This window comes from Microcebus murinus, chromosome 16 (assembly GCF_040939455.1).
Source record: "Microcebus murinus isolate Inina chromosome 16, M.murinus_Inina_mat1.0, whole genome shotgun sequence".
In the NCBI taxonomy this organism is placed as follows: Eukaryota; Metazoa; Chordata; class Mammalia; order Primates; family Cheirogaleidae; genus Microcebus; species Microcebus murinus.
In genome coordinates this window covers 50758909-50780444 of record NC_134119.1, presented here as the reverse complement: position 1 = coordinate 50780444, position 21536 = coordinate 50758909, and the positions used below count along the sequence as shown (strand labels likewise).

Sequence of the window (21536 nt, the reverse complement as noted above, 5' to 3'; positions counted from 1 at the left end):
GAGTTTGAGACAAAACATACCCATAAATCATTCTGAGGAATGGATGTGAATCATATGAAAGAAAGGAATCTGGGAAGAGTAATAAATGCATGAGCTTTTCCGATGCCAAAAATAGAAATATATAAAATATAAAAAGATGCACATGAAATGACTTGAGTCTTGTTTAAAAACTCCTCAGCAACACGTGTCCATGAGTTCATAAAGACCTCTGTTCAAATATTACTGCTGTGAAACAGCTCACTAGTATGAACGAGGTCTTTCTCCTGACCCTTGGAGACCACAGACAAGCTGCTTCCATTTGGATAATTCTCATTTCTCCTTAATCTGTAATTACCAAAGACTTGAAAGATCTTACATCGCTGCAAAATATCGATACTCAATGCTTCGGGTCAGTAAACAGAGCCCACTCGAGCCCTTACCCTCCAATCCCAAATCAGAGATGTAGGGCGGAGGTGGAAATGTCACACATCAGTTGATATATGTGCATTTAAAAGCTACAAAAACTGTTCATTAATTCACTCATTTATTGATCCAAGAGTCACTGATGCCTACATTTTGCCTGCCTATAGTATCCATAGTATATTTGGATTAGCAAAAAAGTATAATTTTCCCATTTCACCTTCATTTCAACAAGGTCAGTACATATTCCTATTCCTTCTTGCCTGTTAGGGCACAAATTCTGAACTCTGACCAGAGATGGGGCAAGTCAAGGCAGGCCAGCTTCTTTCACAGAGGAGGGTCCCGAGGTACTCAAGCTTTAAAGCCATCCACCTGCCTGGGGCCTTCTTCACTTCCACCCACCTGTGACGGGAAGGGGCATCTTCCTTTGGCCCCAGATTTCTTCTTGCTGTTTGTATTATTAATATTACTTTTACTGAAGCTAATCTTTCCAGAACCAGCTTCTTCAAAAAGAGAGGCCATGCCCCCGAATCAGAAGCATCTGGGGCCTCCGACCTCTCCCACAGAGCTCCCAGCCAGCCCAGCAGGACGTCTAAAGCTGCTCCGGAGCTGTGCACCACATCCACTGTGCCCGTGGCGCCCATGCCTCACTTGCATGCCAAATTTCCAAGATAAACAGTTTTCCAAAACTGGCTCATTCGCATCTGAGATGGCCATTAAAACATAACCTCCTGGCCGTGCAGGGGCCTTTCACCTGCCCAGGCAACAGGACCTGGGGGCTCACTCCCTCAAGGCCTCTGCAGTAGGCTCTGATAGAAGAGCTTCTCCCCCAAAGAGCTGTGTTCACACGAAATGGGTGGCGGGACTCATTGGTCTCACCCAGGTGAGCCAGAAACATGGAGATTCTCTCTACATTGTGAAGAGCAGTGACCACTCACTCACCAGCAGGCAGCCTTTCTCTCTACCTAATTATCTAAATTCCAAACTGGGGGCCAGGGATGGAAACACTTGGTAACTCCCACAGGAAGGTTCTGTCCAGGACTGAGAATAGCTCTCTGACTGCCTGACACCTGCCTCAAGCCCACTCCTCTTCCATACACCAAAGGCCACAGGTCTCTGGCTTAAAATGTCCCACATGCTGGAGCCTTCTTTCTTCCACAAATTCTAGTCCTTGAGCTGTGCCATGTGTGTCTAAATGGCTCTGGCATCAGTTACTGAGACACCAAGGTGCTAGGCACTATCTTTTCTACCAGGGCGCTAGAGTGCTGGGCACTGTTGGGTACTCTCCCTAGTCTACCATCTGAGAAGGAAGTAAGCTTCCAGAAAATGCTGTATCCAAAATGCAACACACCAAAGCACTGTTTATTTTGGAAAAATGAGGTGTGTACTGGGTGAGGTGAGACTGGGAAGACTGTCCCCTCCAATGACGGGCCTGTTACATGAATACCATATATATATATACTCTGCTAGAACAAAAGGCATAAGAGCTTTCTGCTTATGTTGTCAAAACCACAAGAGGGTTTGGTCTAGATCCAGTTGCTTGTTGCACAAGGATCCAATTATTGAGACAAGGATTGCCAAGGAAGAAATTTTAATACAAAAGACATCTTGCCTGGAGAAGGGGAGAACAGGAGAAGCTGCCTCAAATTGGTCTCTCCAACTAAAGGAGATCACAGGCTTTTAAAGGAGGGGCTACATGCCTTGGGGCAGGTCGTGGTGTAACTGACACAGGGCTACCTGCATTGGGGGCAGGTTTGGGGGATGGTGAGTCTTAGCATGAGGAAGTCTGCCCAGGAACCTTCAGAATCTTAGCTCCTTTGTCTTACAGAAAATCCACTATTTCTGGGAAATAAAAGTTCAAGTAGTTAGTTAAGGCAGAGGATACATAGGGGTCATTGGAATTTGTTCAATGGGGCCAGTTACAATATCTAGGGGAATGCTCCCTGGGGTAAAAAAAAAACCCCAATGACTTAAAATTGTTTAAAAGAGGCATCTACTTCGTTCTCTCAAAGAATGGAGTCTCATGGCCCCAAAATCATAGGTCCCTCAGAGTTCAGGGGTAACCATACCCCATAGGGTCCACCAGCCAAGGGCCCCAAGGTTCTAAGCCACACACACTGGTCTGGTAAACATGGCCAAGTTCCCAGCATATTGTTCCTCTGTGCAAACTGGCCAGCCATCCAGGATCTGGGTTGGGGCATGACTAAGTAGGTATCTTCTTTACACTAATAGAGGTTGTTTAGAAAGCACCAAATAATTTAAATGCATTTTTATCTTCAAATACAAAACAAAACCACACCCTAGAATAAATGAACCAAACTGTAGGTTTATACCACTTCTTCAACAAGCAAACCTCTATCTTATCATCCTTAAATATTCCTGACTGTAAATGGCACTAGGTTGTGATCATTTTGCCACAAAAATGAAACCTGCATCCTTTTCTTTGAGTTAATCTTGAATCCCTGGTGAAACAAGAGCAGTCTCTAAAGAGAACACTACTGTATATTACTGTGACCACACATGGCAGAGTGCCAGACATGATGATGAAAGAAAGTGACCAAGAGCACATAGTGCACAGCTACATTTACATAAAGTTTAAGAAAACTAATTTATGGCAGGGAGGTCACAATGATGGTTACCCTTGGGGGATATAGACTGGGAAGGGACAAGGGAGTCTTTTGTGACACAGGAAATGTCTTAAATCTTGACCAGTATGGTGGTCATACATAGGTGAAAATTAATGGATCTGCCTTGTTAAAATGTGTGCACTTTACTGTAAAATATACCTCAAAATGTCTCAAAGTACCTGGCTGGCTGTAGTATGCAGCCACATACTTGAAGAATAATGCTCTCCTCAACCTTGAACTCCTTGATAAAGCAAAAATAGGTAACCACAAAACCAGCTCCGTCTTTTTCAACTTTGTATAATAAAATGGTGAGTTGTTTTTCAGTTGCCATGGACCCCTGTTGCAAGTCATCTAACCGAGCAAGCCCAGATGAACCATGCATTCAACCACAGGTGGAACCAAACTGCTCCGACCAAGAAATGGGGACCGAATTAAGAAGTGGACACCCCACAACATGATCTAGTGGGATCACATCTCCTGGTATAACTCTATTGCAAGGTCCAATCAGATCATGCCACATACCTATGAAACCTTCCCCAGCCCCTAGTTCTGGGAGATGATTTCAGCACTACTTCCTTTGTCTCCTTGTCAGTCGACTTTCTTTTCTCAAAAGCTGGCACCACAGTATTGGCTTCTATGTGAGTCAGGCAGTGAGCCCACTGCTTCCTTGGGAACAAATATTCTATTACCTTATTTTATTCTAAAAATGATGGTAGGTTTCTGGCATTCCACTTCTGATGTGTAGCAATTAAAACTCCTGTACATCTTCCAAGTAGACATTCTCCATTCATTGCTATGTCACCTTAGATGTTTTTTTCAGAAAAAATCTCTAATATTTTAAAAATTGTTTAGAAATGAGTTATGTGAAACACAACAAATGACTAGATTTGGAAGTCATTTCCTAATTAATAAAACTTAATTTCATTTTTATTTTTTAAAAGGTGGGGGAGGAGACTGGTGATATGTGAAAGGATGAGAATGCAAAGCAGCTGAAATCATACTAAAGCGCTGCCCTGGCAGCCAGGGCCGCATCACGGCAAGATCTCTAACCCCAGGGCTGCGACCCGGTACCGGTCCGTAGTCTGTTAGGAACCAGGTTGTGCATCACCGCCTGAGCTCCTACCCCTCCACGTCGGTCCGTGGGAAAATTGTTTTCCATGAAACTTAGGAACCGGCCGCACAGCAGGACGTGAGCGGCGGGCCAGCCAGCGAAGCTTCATCTGTATTTACAGCTGCTCGTCGTCAATAGTGAAAACAGGCCAAAGGAAAGTAGTCTGCTGCACGCACAGGTGGCCAGGAGACGTGTCATCAGCGCCCCGCCACAGGGAATGGCAGTCGTGGGGGACCATCCCCACGGGTCCAGCCGCCACGGGACGCCATCGCCACGGGGCACTGCCGCCACGGGAGAGCCCGAGTGGCCCCCAGCCACGCCCCTTGTGGACCCCTAGCGCCAGGACCCCGAAGTCCCCCAGCCCGTTCGGGCCCGGCTCCGTCCCCCTGAGCCGCAGTCCCCCTGACACGGTCGCCTCCCCTCAGCTAGCCATAACTAATCAACCGGGCAGCCTGCCCGAGCCCCGGCCCCTGCGGCCTGGACCCGGCCGGGAATTCAAGAAGGAAGCGCCAGCCAGGGCTATTGCGATTGGCTGATCAAGAGGAAGACCGGTGGTTGATTGGTCCGCGTCTTCTTCCGCCACCAGGCCGACTGGGCGGTCGCGATTGGTGCTGGTGCGTCGGCCCGCCTCCTTCCCGCCGCCCCGGCCGGGCGCGCAGTCGTCATTACCCGGCGTGCAGCGCGCCTGCGCGTCCCCTCCGCCCGCTCATGTTTTGGCCAAGCCAAGATGGCGGTGCAGGAGTCCGCCGCTCAGCTCTCCATGACCCTGAAGGTGCAGGAGTACCCGACCCTCAAGGTGCGCGTCTGCGGAGCGCAGGCCGGGGGGAAGCGGCTGCGCATCTTGCCGGTGTCCGCGGGCGTGGGGGGCGGCCTGGAGCAGGCAGTGGGCAGGGGTCAGCGGGGGCTGGGCGCGGCCAGACCGGGCGGGCTCTCGGGGGCGGCGGGCTATGCGCTGGGGCAGCTGCGACCAGTGCGGCCGGTCTGTGGCTCTGCCCGGCGCCTCGCTTCGCTCTCGGAGCCCGATTGTGGGTCCTTCCGTTTTATAAAGAGCGTGAACCGAACCAGCGACAACCTTGGGGGTAGGCAGGCTGGTGTATTTGGGGACTGGGGTAGACGCCGGAATTTACGGGCTGCATGGTCGCGGACGCCCAGCCAGAGTGCCCCCTGACTCGCGGTTGGTGTCTAGCTGTCCTCCCGGAAGCTTAATGCTCGAAGGTATGGATGTGTTGGCTTCCGGTCACTAATTAGGGAACCTGTAAGGAGAGACCTAACGACCTAATGGGGAACTCTTTTAGCTGGGCGTCACCAAACCTGAAAAACAGCTCTTGCCACTCGGTTGCCAGTTGCGTGACCTTGGGTGGTCACTTAGCCAAGTCGCATTCCATTAGAATGAAATTTGTGTTTTTAGTAAAAGGAGCCGGTACTTGCTCTTACTCAGTAGTAGAGGGTTTGATGGTGATTGACTAAAATGAAGCACCTGGGAAGACGTTCCTTCAGTGATCAAGGTCGTAAAATTCCTAGGAGAGCTGTGGCTAAGCTTTAGTGAGTCTGCATTCCTTTCCTGGAGAGCTGGGTAGCTTTTCTCTCCTTCCAGAAAATCCTAGTCTTCCCATTCATCTCAGCGGTGACAGGTGGTGGTGTTTGCAGTGTGGCCAGGATGCTGTGAGTCCCCCCAACCCCAAGGCTGTTTAGCAACGGACTGAAGAGCATAGGTCTGGGCCATCCTGCTGGGGTTTGAATACTGCCCTGCTATGTTCACCACGTACTGGTAGACCACAGGGTAATCGTGTAGTCTTGTCAAATGTATGTCAATAATGACAACACCTGTGTCACCTGAGGGTGAAATGAGTGACCATACATGGCTTAGAGCTGTGATGGCACTTATTAACAGGTACCTGTCATAGCTATCACTCTTGAAGTCAGACTGTGCCCTGGCATAGTTGGTCTTCATAGGAAAGCAGAAGCAAGACTCTGTTCCTCTTCATTAACTAGTGGTTTAACAGTGATGTTTCCTAGCACTTGTGTACCCAGCACTGGATCAAAGAAAGGAGAGGGAGTGTTGCTGACTTTACCAAAGGCCTCTTTTCTAGACCCCTTTAAATTGTAAGTGGTTAATTTTTTATATCATTTTCATGACATTGGTGGGTTACTGTTACTTTAGAGATGAAGACCCTGGGGCTCAGAGAGCTCTCTGTGGTGATATCACGCTGCCATAAGTGGGGGAACCTTTAACCACTGACCTTCAGTCTCAGTGCACCTCCAGGTTTGTCATTTCAACTGACACACAAGAAGACGTAAAGATCTCAGAACTATGGTGGTTTGTCATTTTTGATATTGGCTGGTGAATATGGGAAACACCAGACAGGAAAGGTTTCTGGAAATCTGTTCATTGCTCATTGAATGAGCTAGGAAAAGACATGGAAAGACTCAGGAAAAGATTCTTCTTCAAGTTCTCTGTTGTTTCATAATTGTAAATGTAATTTGCATTCTGGAATTACTACATAGCCTCTGATTAGAAGAGTCATGCAGATACCCATACAAGTAAAGAAATACAGTGTAATGATTCCTTTATTCTATTGATGCTTGTATTACTGCTAAGTTAATACTTTTTTCCTAGATGTTTTCAGGAGTAATTCCTAGTGGATAATAGGGAAGTTTTATAGGCAGACTGGGAATCCTAGATTAGAAGCATTTGTTAAGGCCAGGAGTGGTGGCTCACACCTGTAATCCTAGCACTCTGGGAGGCCGAGGCGGGCAGATTGCTCAAGGTCAGGAGTTCGAATCCAGCCTGAGCAAGAGCGAGACCCCGTCTCTACTAAAAAAAATAGAAAGAAATTAATTGGTCAGCTAAAAAATATAGAAAAAATTAGCTGGGCATGGTGGCGCATGGCTATAGACCCAGCTACTTGGAAGGCTGAGGCAGAAGGATTGCTTGAGACCAGGAGTTTGAGGTTGCTGTGAGCTAGGCTGACGCTACGGCACTCTAGCCAGGGCAACAGAGTAAGACTGTGTCTCAAAAAAAACCATAAAAAAACAAAGAAGCATTTGTTAATATAGAATTAAACCAAACATTTGTAGAGCTGATAGCTCAAGAGCTGTACTGTTCAGTCTTAAGAAAGGGTCCAAATGCAGGTGCAGCAGTGTGAATGTTAGAGAAGGGAGTGAGGGCTGAAGGGGTGGGGGTTTTAGAAAGTGTAGGGTAGATGTTGTGGTTCTCTAGTTTAAGAGCATGTTCTCCTTTATGGTAGTAGGAACTGGCATGTTCTAGGCTAGATCTTCACCTGGTAAGAATTAAACTGCTGTCCTGCCGAGTAAATCCTCCACAGACAGGTGGGGCATTCCTCATTCTTCAGAGGGTCCATAACCCTTGAGATATATGCTTCCTCACAGCCTCATGGCTGGTGGTGGGGCTCCTGGGTACCTGACAGATAACTCTTTTTGTTTTCCTTGTGAAGTGGGAAGAGAATAGAACAGCCATGAAGTGCTGACCCTATGTACATCTCTCCTCACTGAGCTTCCATGTCTACCACAGTGGATGGGCTAGCCTGTGAACATTTGGGCTGGATGATTCTTTGTTATGGGGGCTGTGTTTAGCAGCATCCCTGGCCGCTGTCCACCAAATGCCAAGAGCATGCCCCCAAAATGTACCTAGATATTTCCTCCGAGGGCAGAATCATTCCCATGAGAACCTCTGAATTGGATATTGCTTTAGGGAACTTGTTTCTGTGCTCTTATGAGCACAGAGGTATGGTTCATGAGGACTTGCCCTTTGTTCTGCCTGTGCCTGTGAGTCTTTTTTACAATGGAATGTTGACTGCTGCCAGGCTGTAGGTTATGCCCCTCAGGATGGGGAAAAACTTGGATGCGTAGTCCAAGTTCTTTAACTGGAAGCCTGTTTTAATTATTTTAAATTTTTTTCTAACTATAAAAGTAATTTATTTTTCTCTCCAAATTCTGCTGCACAGATCATTTCATTAGTATTCTGGTGTATTTACTTTTATTTTTTTTCCTTCAGTTAGCTGAAGTAAAATAGTATCTTGGAGACATTCAGGTATAGTCTGCATGGCCCAGGGGGTGGAGCTTGGCATTCATTACTGGGAGAGCTGGCTCTGGATCCTGAATCCTCTCCTCAAATCTCACCTGGGCCCTCCATCCTCTCCTGGTGCCCCAGCCAGGGGTGTCCAGCTTGGCTCTGTTCTCTGATAGCCCAGTCAGTGATGCTGTCCTTTGTTCGCAGGTTGACAGGCTGAAAAATATGGGCATGTTGTTCCTGAGCTGGGTATCGTGTGCCTTTGAATTCTCTACAGGAATATTTACATTTTCAGCTTTCAATATGACAACAGTCTGGTTGACCAAGTACTGTTATGCAGTTTCAAAGCCTGGGTTAGTACTTGTCATAGAAAGTTTGAGTGCCAAGTATATGCCCCAAATTATAACTTTTAGTGCAGTTTCTTAAGTTGGTCTTGGCTGGGTTTAGGAAGATGATGTGTTCTGAAGTGTGAGAAACACTGGTAACTGTGAAGCATTTGGCTTAACAGATAAACATGTTGGGTTTGATCCTGGTTATGTTGTGTCCTAGATAGTAGCCATAGACTAGGTCTTCTTTTTTACACCTTAGATTTTTTTGGATTTACATAGTAGAGCCAGTTCCTCCCCAGAAGGTGATTGTGTTCACTAAAGACACTGGTCCTCTGTCTTGCCCATAGGCACTTAATAAACCATAATGCCCTTCCTGTTAGCAGGCTGAAAACCTTATTAGACCTTCAAAGCATGTCTGCTCTTATCTGAAGTAGCCTCATATTACGTTGTGGGATCCTACCAATCTCTAGAGCACCGGTGGAATTGCTTCTTGGAAGAGCCATGCCTACCATTTGTGCCCTGTTTTCCCCTGCTCTTTCTCATCTTTTGCACCATTGTTGGGTATCAGACCCTGGGCTGTGGTGTCCCCTTGGTGTTGGCCCTGGATTGTAAGTATCCATTGACATGCTTCTGGATACTCTGCACTGGCAAACCTTGCCTCTTGTGCCTGGGCCTTCCTAGCAGGATAGATGTAGGCTGAGACGAGGATGTAAAATGGGATTTCCTGCTAGCTATGGGGTAGTTTTTAGTTTGTTGGCTTTTTGTGTATTATTTTTAACGAATTTTGAGTCAGGAAAAGAAAGGACTTTCTAGTAATACTTGATTGTCTGTCTTGGACAGGCTGGGTTAGAGGCAGTACTGAAGTGAGGCCTAGGGACTTGAGCAGTGGCACAACTAGGGGCCTGCAGAGCTGGGGTGCCAGCTTGTTGCTGCCTGATGCCAAAGCCTACACACATACCTTCTCACACCTTCTTATGTGTGCTCCTTCAGCAGCAGTTTGAGAGCTTCCATGGGCCAGGTGCTGTCAAGGGCCCTGGGATGTTGTGAAGAGGCAAGTAGAGTCCCTGTCTTCCTGCAGCTTACTCTCTGGTGGGAGGGAGACATTGAGCAAGTAAACATTGCAGATTCTTTAAGACAGAAATCAAGATTGTGTTGGACAGCAAGAGGTGAGGGGGGGAGGTCTCCCTGGGTGAGTGGGACGACTTGAGCTGGTGGTCAGGGGAGTTGGTTTTGGGGCCGTGAAGCTGCCTGGCTGTTTTGAAGTCTGGGCAGACCCCAACCCCGGTAGTCCCATTGGAAACACACACAGCCAGGGATGTTCCCTGAGCCATGCAGAGAGATTCTAACAAGGGGGACCAGTGAGTACCTAGGCTGGGGACATGGCCTGTGTGTGCAGGGGTCAGCAGAATGGCAAGCCCGAGGAGACACACTGGCGGCAGATGGAAGAGGAGGCTGGCCAGTGTACAGCATGCAGACTTCCCCATCTGCAGAGGTGCAGTGTGGCAGAATGCCATTCTCTCGGGGACTTTAGGTGGAGTGGGGATATCTGGGTGCTTACCTAAGTGTCACAAAGCAGTTTCTGCCAGAGGTAACTTGATTATTTTTAAGTAGTTGTTTCAGAACCATCATACCTAGGGACCATCATTTTGAAAACCTGAAAAAAACAAAAGAATTACTCACTGTTTTAATAAGTACTCAGTGATTATTCAGCCAAATGTGGCTGAATGGACAAGAACACCCAGATGTGCTGATGGCCTGGCTTTGAGTTCCCAACCGTGAACCCATAGTGCTGCCGGGTGCCTGCCCATCTCTGGTCCAGTCTCCCTCCTCTGCTCCCAATGACTGTTGCACACCTGCGCCTCTTTCAAACCTCCTCTCCCACTCCACACTCACCATGACCCCACTACACAGCTTTTGCTGACCCGTGCCTGCTCTTGCGTCCACTGTGGGTCAGCACCCTGTCAGCATTCCCCTGGTGCTTGGTGTCCGTTCCTTCTTGCCTGCTCTCTACCAGTTGGCTCTTCTCTCTCCTGCTTCGTCATTTTCTCCCTATCGACTAGGTCCTTCCATCAGCGTGTACATGGCTCTGACTCTTCCCATCGTGAGCTAAACTGCTTCCTTGTCCATGTTTTCCTGCAGCTCCTGCTCCCTTTCTCTGCGACTGTTTCCCCATGTCTCTCTTCCTGTTTCCTTTAAATCAGGTTTTTCCCCCAACACTCCACCCAGACGTTTCTGTTGAGGACATGATGACCTGATGCTGCTAAAATGTTAGGTCCCCCGTTAATCACTGCCCCTTGAGACACTTCCTTTACAGGGCTCCCTGACGCCATTCTCTGGGCTCTCTCACTCCTCATTGCGGTCCTTGTCCACACTCACTGTCTCCCTCCTGTGACTGGGGATACGTCATCTGCACCATGCCCAAGGCCAGCCTCTCTGTTCATGCACTGCTCTCCACCCCCCACCATGATTTAAAGATGCACACGTACTGCTGTCTTCCAGTTAACCCACAGGTCACCCTTGTTCTGATCTGGCCCTCAGTGTCTCTTGAATTGCTTCTCATCTGGTTTTGCTCCCAGTTACTGCCCCATCGTGGTGCTGTAGCCGGGTTATCAGGTGACCCGGTAGCACTGTTCAAACCCGTGATGGCTTCTCTGTGTTCACCTTGACCTCTCAAAGTGCTACAACCACTGATCACTCCCTCCTTGAAACATTCCTGTTTGGCTCCCAGAGCACCATACTTGCCTGTTTCCCTCCAGGCTGCTGTCGCCCCTTGTTCTCCCTTGCTGGCCTCTCCTTGTGGTTTTGACCTCTTGAGTGTTGGAGTGCCCCAGGCTCAGGCTCAGGCCCAGGCCCAGGCCCTGGCCCTGGCCTTCTCTGCTGATACTCCCTGTCTTGGGGATCTCATATCGTCTCGTGGACTTTAAGCACCCTTGGATATATCGACTCCCAATGACTGTTGCACACCTGCGCCTCTTTCAAACCTCCTCTCCCACTCCACACTCACCATGACCCCACTACACAGCTTTTGCTGACCCGTGCCTGCTCTTGCGTCCACTGTGGGTCAGCACCCTGTCAGCATTCCCCTGGTGCTTGGTGTCCGTTCCTTCTTGCCTGCTCTCTACCAGTTGGCTCTTCTCTCTCCTGCTTCGTCATTTTCTCCCTATCGACTAGGTCCTTCCATCAGCGTGTACATGGCTCTGACTCTTCCCATCGTGAGCTAAACTGGATCGACTCCCAAGTTGATCTCTCCCCAACCCCAGAACCCTCTGTCCAGTAGCCTAGAAGACATACTCACTTGGGTCTCTGGAAGATAACCTTGACATATTTAAATCTATACTTTTCAGCTTAACTACCTCCTGCCAAACCAACTTTCTATGTCTTCCTTTTCTCCAGAAAGGGCAGCCCTTCCATCTCAACGGGCTCAGGCCAGACCTTGGAGTTAGCCTCAACCCCTCTGTTCTCACACTCACATTCAACCCTTGTGCATGTCCTCTTTGCTCTAACTTCAGAGTGTGTACAGAATCCACCTGCTCCTGTCTTCTCTCCTGCTGCTTCTGTGGCTGAAAACATTGTCATATCTGGGGTACTGAAGTAGCCTCTTAGCTGGTCCCCTGCTCTGCCCACACCCACTACAGTCTTTTCTTACCCCAGCCACCAGATAGCCAGGTTATGCCATTCTTCTGTCCTGGTAGCTTCCCATCTTACTTGGGGTAAAAGTCAAGGTTTTTAGAGTAGCCACCCCAGGCCCTTTGTGACTTGGCCCCTGCCTTCTCTTCCACTCTCATTGGGTACTTAGCCATGGCAGCCTTTCTGTTGCTACTAGGCCGTGCCAGCGTGCTGAGGCCTCTGCTCTTGTTGACTTTGTACAGAATGCTCTTCCCACAGATGTCCACGTGACAAGGCTCCCCACCTTCTCCTCTTCTACTCTCCTCCTCCTTAGCCATTGCAGCCCTCAGACATAGTGTATTTGGCTTCTTTGTCTGTTTCTGACCACTGAGATTAGAAGCTCTCTTGGAGGACAGAGAAGAAACACTTCTTCAATTAACAGATGAATTATTAAATATTATTTTGGCCATTCTGTCCCAAGCAGTAAGAATTGACATAGAACTAAGTAACTATTAAGAAAGGTTGGCTGGGTGTGGTGGCTCATGCCTGTAATCCTAGCACTCTGGGAGGCCGAGGCAGGAGGATCACTCAAGGTCAGGAGTTCAAAACCAGCCTGAGCAAGAGCGAGACCCTGTCTCTACTAAAAATAGAAAGAAATTAGCTGGACAACTAAAAATAGGGAGTTTGAGGTTGCTGTGAACTAGGCTGATGCCATGGCATCTAGCCTGGGCAACAGAGCCAGACTCTGTCTCAAAAAAAAGAAAGAAAGGTCAGCACAGTAACTGGGCACTATTCTGTTTCTGACAATAACCAGTTAGAACATATGGGAAATATCCATTCACAACAACCTAACAACAGAAATAAAATTAACCTTAGCAGGCAGGGTAATGAACACATATGTTTTAGTGAAGGCCTGAAGGAAGACTGGCATTAGCAGAGAATATCGTGTTTCTGTATGAAAATTGTGATGACATCATGTTACTTTTTTGTGCTTGATAAAATATTTCTTAATTATAAAAAGGGGGAGCACCAAGAAGAGCTGAGCCCTCTAGACACCAAAGCCAGGTGTGAAACTGCTGAAGTAATGACCTTGTTGCAAAACTGCTGGTTTCCATTTAAATATTTTATCTGAAAGTGGGAAAAGTAAGCTTTGCTGCTGTTATGTATATGAACTGACACTGGTGCCTGCTCGAGGTTTGTGTGTTGTGTCTGGTCAGTGAGCTATCTCAAAGGAGGAGCACACTCGGCTGCATGGAGGCATGACCCTGGCACTGCCCATGTGCTGGCTTTGTGGCTGGTGCCACGCTGCGGTTTGTGCATGCCGGCTGACTAAGGATGTTAACTTATAAAATGGACCAGTGGCATGAAAAGTTTTCTGCAGGGAACCAGCAGCCTGAGGATGACCCTACTAGTGTGAGCACACGAGTGGAGAGTGTGGTGGTGCTAACAGCTCTCTTCCCACAGGTTTTGTCAGCTAAAACATCAATCTCATCATGTCCCCCTAGAAGTTGACCAGAAATGTGCTGTTTTTCAAGACGCCCATTTAAAATAGGGGATTTGAACGATTCTTGTCCTTGGTGAGTTTCCATCAGGGTGTATGCTGTGCTTGGGAAGGTTAGCTGAGGATGGCATAAAGCCACTCTGATTTGCAAGACCGTCCCATGCCATGCACCAGAACATGGGACTGACTTCTCCAGGATGTGGAGGGACATGCGCTGCCATTCAAGGCTCAGTACAGCACTTCAGAAGATGTGATTAGCTTTGTGATAAATATTTAGAAATCTCTTCTGAGGTTACTTGTGAAAGACAAAAAGCCTCATGTCATTGGGGAAATGTTTCCTTCCTGTGCTGGTAAAAATGGCTGAAAACATGATGAAAAACAAGAATGCATGTTTTTGTCAGCAAATACTGTCAGAAAATCGACAGCAAACATTGGAGAGGATTTGAAGAAACACGTACGAAAGCAAGTGACACAGTGTGGGAGGATTGCTATAGAGCTGGATGAAAGTACAGATGTTTTATACAAGTCTCAGCTTACGGTGTTTGCTGGATTATTTCAGTTATGAAAACAGGAAGGATTACTTTTGTGAGTCACTAAAAGGGAAAGATGTACTGGAGGAAATACAATTTAGCATCAGCTGACTTAGTAGAGAAATCCTGTGATGCAGAGAAAAGCTGTAATGGAACAAATTACCCAGGAAAAATTGAGTAGATTTGATAAGTAAAAATTTAAATCTTTGGTATAATCAGGTAAATAAATATGACTAGAATTTAAAACCAAGTAACAAACTTAAAAAAATCACCAAATACAAACCACGGAGAGCTGATTCAAATTGATAAGAAAGATTCATGACCTCTCTATGGAATGTTGGACAAGGGACAAAAACAAAAAATGTGTAGAAGGACAAATGTATTAAGTAGAACCATATAAAATTATTATTTTTGTAGGTTGAAAATGATAACTGAATAGGCCTGTAACAAATAAAGAGATTCAAAAAGACTTCTCACAAAGAATAGACCAGTACCAGATGTTTTTCCCACTGGTGAATTCTGTTAAACATTTAAAGAAAAATTAGCACTATTTATAAACTTTTCCCAAAAAACAAAAGAGAGAACATTTCCCAACTTGTTCTCTGAATTATTACCCTGAAATGAGACAAAGATATCACAAGAAAACCACAGACCAGTATTCCATTGAATGAATGAATGAATATGCTAAAATCCCCGACAAAATATTAACATACTGAGTCTGGCAGCATATAGAAAGGATTATGGTATCATGCATGACTAAGTGGGATTTTTCTCCAGAAATGCAAGGTTGGTTCAACATGTGAAAATTTAGGTAATATACCATATTAATAAAACAAAGGACAAAAACTACATGATCATCTCAATAAATACAGAAAAAAAGCACTTTACAAAATCCAATACCTTTTTATGATTAAAAAAAAAATCATTCAACAAACTAGGAATAAAAGGGAGCTTTCTCAGCCTTACTAAGAGCATTTCTGAACAACCCACAGCTGACATCATGCAGCATGGTGAAAGACTGAAATCTTTCCTGATAACAGCAACAAGACAAGGATATCAATTCTCACTTACATTCAGCATCGTCCTGGTGGTTCTAACTAGGGAAGTTAGGCAAGAAAAAGAAATAAAAGGCATTTCAGATTGGAAAGGAAGATGTAAAACTCTATTTGTAGATGATCTTGTTTATGGAATCCTAAGAAATACACACAGACAAACAATTAAAACTAATAAACTAGTTCAGCAAGGTTGTAGAATATAAGATCAATATATAAAAATAAGTTGTATTTCTATACCCTAGAAATGAACAATCAAAAAGGAAATTAAAATTTAATTTACAATAGCACCAAAAATAGTAAAATACTTAGGAAATAAGACTTACTGTTGTTCAGATAGCAGTACTCCCGAATTGATCTACAGATTCAACATAACTCCCGTCAGAATCTTAGCTGGCTTTTTTGCAGAAATTGACAAGCTGTTTGTAAAATCCATGTGGAAATGCAAGGAACCCAGAGTAGCCAAAACAATCTTGAAAAAGAACAAAGTTGTAGGACTTGTATTTCTTGATTTCAGAACTTATTACGAAGCTATGGTAATCAAGACTGTGTGGTGCTGGCAAAAGAATAGGCATGTAGATCAATGGAATAGAGTTGAGAATCCAGACATAAACCCACACATTTGTGGTAATTAAGTTTTAGCAAGCGTGCCAAGAGAATATGGAAAGAATAGCGTTCCAACAAATGATGCTGAGACAACTAGTTTTCCACATACAAAATAATGAAGTTGGATCCTCTACCTTATACATGTATAAAAATTAACTTAAAAGGGATCAAAGACCTAAATGTAAGACCTAAAATTATAAAGCTCTTAGAAGAAAACAGAGGTATAAATTTCCCTGACCTTGGATTAAGCAGTGGTTTCTAACAATACCTAAAGCACAATAAACCAAAATAAGATAGATAAATTGGGCTTCATTAAAACGAGAAGGTTATGTTTCAAAGGACAGTGTCAAGAAAGTGAAAGGATTATAGTTGTGGGCTGAATGTTGGTGTTCTCCACAAATCCGGGTATGTTGAAACCCTAATCCCCAATGTGATAGTATTTGAAGATAGGGCCATGGGAGGTAATTGGGTTTAGATGTAGTTGTGAGGTTAGAGACCCCATGATGGGATTTGTGCCTTCAAAAGGAGATGAAGAGACCAGAGCTCGCTCTCTATGTATATACCAAGGACATGTCCAGGAAAGGGGCCCTCACCAGAACCTGACCCTACTAGCACCCTGATGTCAGGCTTCCAGCCTCTAGAACTGTGAGGAATAAATGCTGTTTAAGCCACCCAGTCCATGGTATTTGTTATAGCAGCCCGAACTGACTAAAACAACTACTCGCAGAACGTGGAGAAAATATTTGTAAATCTTATGTCTGATATGGGTCTAGTATTCAGATTATACAAAGAACAAGCGTTTTAAATAATAAAAAGGCAAAAATTTTTGAATGAGCAAACAATTTGAAGAGACTTCTGCAAAGAAGATATAAATGGCCAATAAACACATGAGAAGATGCTTGACATCATTAGTTATCAGGGAAATATAAACCATAACCACAATGAAATGTGACTTCATACCCACTAGAATGGCTATAATCAGAAAGATAGGCAATAGCAGGTGTTGGGCATGGATGTAGAGAAACCGAAGTCCACATATAGTGCTGGTGAGAATATAAACTGGTGCAGCCACCTTGGAAAACAATCTGGCAGTTCTTCAAAAAGTTACACATAGAGTTACTATATGACCTAGCAATTCCATTCCTAGGTATATCCCCAAGAGAAGTGAAAACATATATCCACACAAAAACTTGTGTAAGAATGTTCATAGCCTCGTTATTCATAATAGCCAAAAAGTAGAAGCAACTAAAATGTCCACCAACTTACGAATGCATAAACAAATAGGTATGTTAATGCAGTGAAATACTATTCAGCCACTAAAAGGAATGGAGTACTGATACATGGATAAACCTTGAAAACATTATGCTAAGTGAGAAAAGCCAGGTACAAAAATCCACATAACGTGTAATATAATAACATTTATATGTCATATGCAGAATAGATCCACAGAGACAAAGTTAGTTGGTAGTTGATTACCTGAGTCTAGGGGAACTGCAGTGGGCATGGGCTTTGTGGATGAAAATATTCTGGAAGTAAATAGTGGTGACTGTTGCACAGCTTTGTGATTATACTAAAAACCACTAAATTGTACATGTTAAAAGGGTGAATTTTATGGCATATGAATTTTATGGATATGAATTATATCAAAAATTAGTAAAATTAAAATTGATGGCATATTAGCATTTTTTTGTATGATTTGGCTCAGTAGACAATTAAAGAATATCCATGCACAATGCTTGCAAGATTCAGGTGGGTATCCATGCTGTGTAGCCCTGCACACAGGTACTGCTAGTTTTTAGGATAGGTCCATAGAAGTAGAGTAGCAGGGTCAAGAGGTGAGGCACAGTGTGGGGAGCTCCTGTCAACACCACCTCCCCCACAAGTGGCAGGGTAGGTCTCATTCCCTCAAGCCTCACCAGTCACACTCCTGCAGCAGCACCGTCTGCACAGCGGCTGTGAGCCCTGTGTGACTGTTGGGCACCTGAAACATTACTGGTCCAAATTATGTGCTTTTAAAGATTTAGTATAAAGGAAAACATGTAAAATATCTAATAATTATTTATATTGATTATGAGTTCAAATGAAAATATTTGGGGTATGTTGGGTTAAATGTATTAAAAGAAATTTTAGGTGTTTCTTTTTACTCTCTAATGTGACCACTAGAAAACTTGAAATTATACATGTGTGACTGTCATTATAGCTCTGTTGGATGGTACTGACCTGTGGCTTTATCCTTTTTTTTTTTTCTGACTGTTCCCAAGTGATGTTTTGAAAAGGAAAAACTTACTCTGATGTTACCGTGTTTCCATGGCCATCCACATTTACAATGATTATTAATACAGTGGACTTATTCCTCACTATCTTATTTTGCTTTCTATTTGGTATGCTTCTATCTTTTTCATTTCTTTTGGTGGATTGATAAGGTTTTCTTTGTTCCATTTCATTTCCTCTTGTGGTTTGGCCAGTTCAAAGCCACATTCCAGTTGTGACAAATCAAAAATATCTCCACACATTGTATCACCTGGGGAATAAGTTGCCCCAGGTGGAGGCCACTGCTCTAGGTGGGTCCTGCCTTTGTTGGAATGCCATGTGAATGGAGCCCTGTGCTTATTGCTTAGCTCAGCTGCTTTCACTCTGCTTCTGTGTCTGTGGCGAGAGTCCTACCTTTGATTGCTGGTCTGAGTCCTTCGTGTGGGTGCATCGCAGTCTGCCTACCTATCTCTGTTGAACATTTGGAACTGCTGTGAGCATTTGTGTACAAGTCTCTTTGTGGGTATTAGATGTTCATTTCTCGTGGGAGTGGAATTGCTGAATTATCTGGTCTCTTTATCTTTTTAAGAAACTCCAAACTCTTTCCAGAAGGATCATCTAAACCACTGCCAGCAACAGTCCAGGTGTTCCTCAGCTTTGACAACACATGGTGATGGCCTGTTTAATTTGAACTGTTCTTGGTGCCAAGGTTCTCCAGAGAAGCAGAACCAATAGGACGTGTGCATGTTTGTGTCTATGTGTGTGTAAAGAGAGATTTATGGTAAGGAATTGGCTCATGTGATCATGGAGAAATCACAAGATCTGCAGCTGATGAGGTAGAGTCCCAGGAGGCTGAAGTGTAGTTCCATTGTGAGTTTAGAGGAACTGAGAATCAGGAGGGCTGGTGGTGGAAGTTCTGAGAGCTGGCAGGCTTGAGGCCTGAAAGAGCCAATGTTTCAATCTGAGTCCAAAGGCCAGAAAAGACCAATGTTCCAGCTCCGGCAACCAGGCAGGAGGAGTCCATCGCATTCCTCCTACCTGAAGATGAGGCCTACCCTGTTGGAGATGGCAGTCTGCTTTACTCAGTGTACCAGTTCAAATGGTAATCTCATCCAGAAACACCCTCACAGACTCGTTGAGAATAAACTAGGCCATGCATGTCTGGGTACTGTGGCCAAGTTGACACATGGAATTAACCATCACACCTCCTGTTGTGGTTTTAATTTGCCTTTCCCTGATGACTAGTGATGTCATGCATCTTTCTATGTATTGCTAGCCCTTCGTATATCTTTTGTGATGTTTCTATTCAAATTTTTTACTTGTCTAAAAAATGGGATTGTTTATTGGTAATGAGGTCATTGGAGTTCTGAATATATTTTAGATAAAAGTCCTTTGTCATATATAGTATGAATGTTTTCTCTCATTCTGTGGCTTATATTTTCCTTTTCTCAAATTGTTTCTCGAAGTTTTTAGTTTTAATAAGGTTTAATTGATCCATTTTCCTTTTACAGTCAGTGTATTATATTGTTTTAAGAATTCTTGACCTATCTCAAGGTTATAATATTAATATTGTCTCCTGTGTTTCTTCTAAGAACTTTTACAGTTGTAGCTTTTATGTTTTTAGGTAATTTTTGCAGATCATATAAGGTACAGATTGCAGTTCATCCTTTTCCCACGTGGACACCTAGTCCTGGCACCATGGTTGCAGAGGCTGACATTCCACCCCACCCCTGAATTGCCTTGGCCCCTTGGATGGAAAAAAATGGATGCATGTGGGTCCCTTCCTAGTTCTGACGCTGCATTGATCTCTTATCTACCCTGTTCCTAGACCAGCGCCGTACTGGCTTGATTGCTGTAGCTTCACATTAAGTCTGGAAATAGGTGCCATTGCCTATATTTAATCAGCCATTAGAAATTTTTTGTTAAATTTTTTTTATTAAAAAGGTATTAATAACTATATTTTTATATATACATAACATAAAATATACCATCTTAACCATTTTAAGCATACCTTATGGCAGTATTAACTATATGCACATTGTTGTGCAGCAGATCTCTGAACATTTTTGTCTTGCAAAACTGGAAACTGTATACCCGTTGAACAAATCTCTCTCCTCTCTATCCCCCATCCCTGGCAGCCACCATTCTACTTTGTCTCTGAGAGTTTGTTTAGATACCTCATGTAAGTCGAATTGTGTGGTATTTGTCTTTTTATGATTGACTTATTTCACTTAGTATTATGTTCTCTAGGTTCATCCATATGATAGCATGTGACCGGATTTTCTTCCTTTTTATGCCTGGATAATAATGCACTGCATGTTGGATTAGGGCAGGCGTCCTCAAACTACTGCCTGTGGGCCACGTGCCGCCGCCTAGGACATTTATCCGGCCCGCCAGGTGTTTTTGCCGCTGCTGCCTGTCCTGCTTAGCAGCCGACTCATCCCAGCCCCACAGTGCGCACTCTCCAATGGTCTGAGAGACAGTGAACTGGCCCCCTGTTTAAAAAGTTTGAGGACCCCTGGATTAGGGTTTTCTAGCAAGACAGAACCAAGAGCATAGATAGAGATGGATATAGATATATAGAGAGGGAATTTTTTAGGGTTTTTTCCTCAGGCAGTTGTGGAGATAGAGAAGCACCACTGTAGGCTGCCTACAAGCTGCAGACCCAGGGATGCTGGTAGTGTGGCTCGGTCCAAGGCCAAAGGCCAGAGAACCAGGGGGACTGCTAGTGTCAGTCTTGGAGTCCAAGGGTGGAGATGCTGGAGTTCTGACATCCAAGGGCAGGACAAGAAAGGGGTCCCAGCTACAGGAGGGAGAGAGAGAGAGAGAGAGGAAAACCTTTTCTCTCCTTTTTTATTCTATCTTAGCCCTCAGCTGATTGGATGATGCCTACCCACATTGAGGGCAGATATTTCTCTTTCATTCCACTGACTCACAGGCCAATCTCCTTTGGAAATATCCTCACTGACACACCCTGAAGTGATGCTTTACTGGTTCTCTAGATAAGCTAGTCATTTACCATCATTAACCATAACCATATAATTAACCATCACATATGTATATACAGTCATGTGTTGCTTAACAACATGGATACGTTCTGAGAAGTGTGAGTAGAAGATTTCCTAGTTGCGCAACCACAATAGAGCATACTTACACAAACCTAGATGGCATAGCCTGCCCTACACCCATACACCTAGGCAATATGGCATCACTTGTTGCTTCTAGGCTGCAAGCCTATACAGCAGGTTACTGTACTGAATATGTAGGCAACTGTAACAGTGGTGTCTGTGTATCTAAACATATCTAAGCATAAAAAGATACAGTAAAAAATATGGTATCATAATCTTATGAGATCGCCCTCATGTAGTCCATCTGTGACCAAAACGTCAAAATGTCATTATACCATATTTTCTTCATTCATTGCTTGATGACATTTAGGTTGCTTCCACCTCTTGGCTGTTGTGAATATGCTGCAGCAAACATGGGTGTGCAAAT

At 44.6% G+C, this 21536-nt stretch overlaps 1 protein-coding gene across 2 annotated transcripts in view; it reads left to right on the top strand.

The window, feature by feature from the left end:
* The first annotated feature begins 4798 nt into the window (after positions 1-4798).
* MAEA (macrophage erythroblast attacher, E3 ubiquitin ligase) overlaps positions 4799-21536 on the top strand; it is a 41761-nt gene continuing 25023 nt past the window's right edge. The window contains exons 1-2 of one of the 2 annotated variants that reach the window (XM_075992910.1): positions 4862-4933; positions 13567-13679. Coding sequence is in view for 1 of the 2 variants with exons in the window: in XM_012783375.3 (XP_012638829.1) it covers positions 4865-4933 (69 nt within the window). In the remaining variant the exon portion in view is untranslated. Of the gene's footprint in view, positions 4934-13566; positions 13680-21536 lie in introns of both variants that reach the window. The other variant, XM_012783375.3, reaches the window with a different exon arrangement.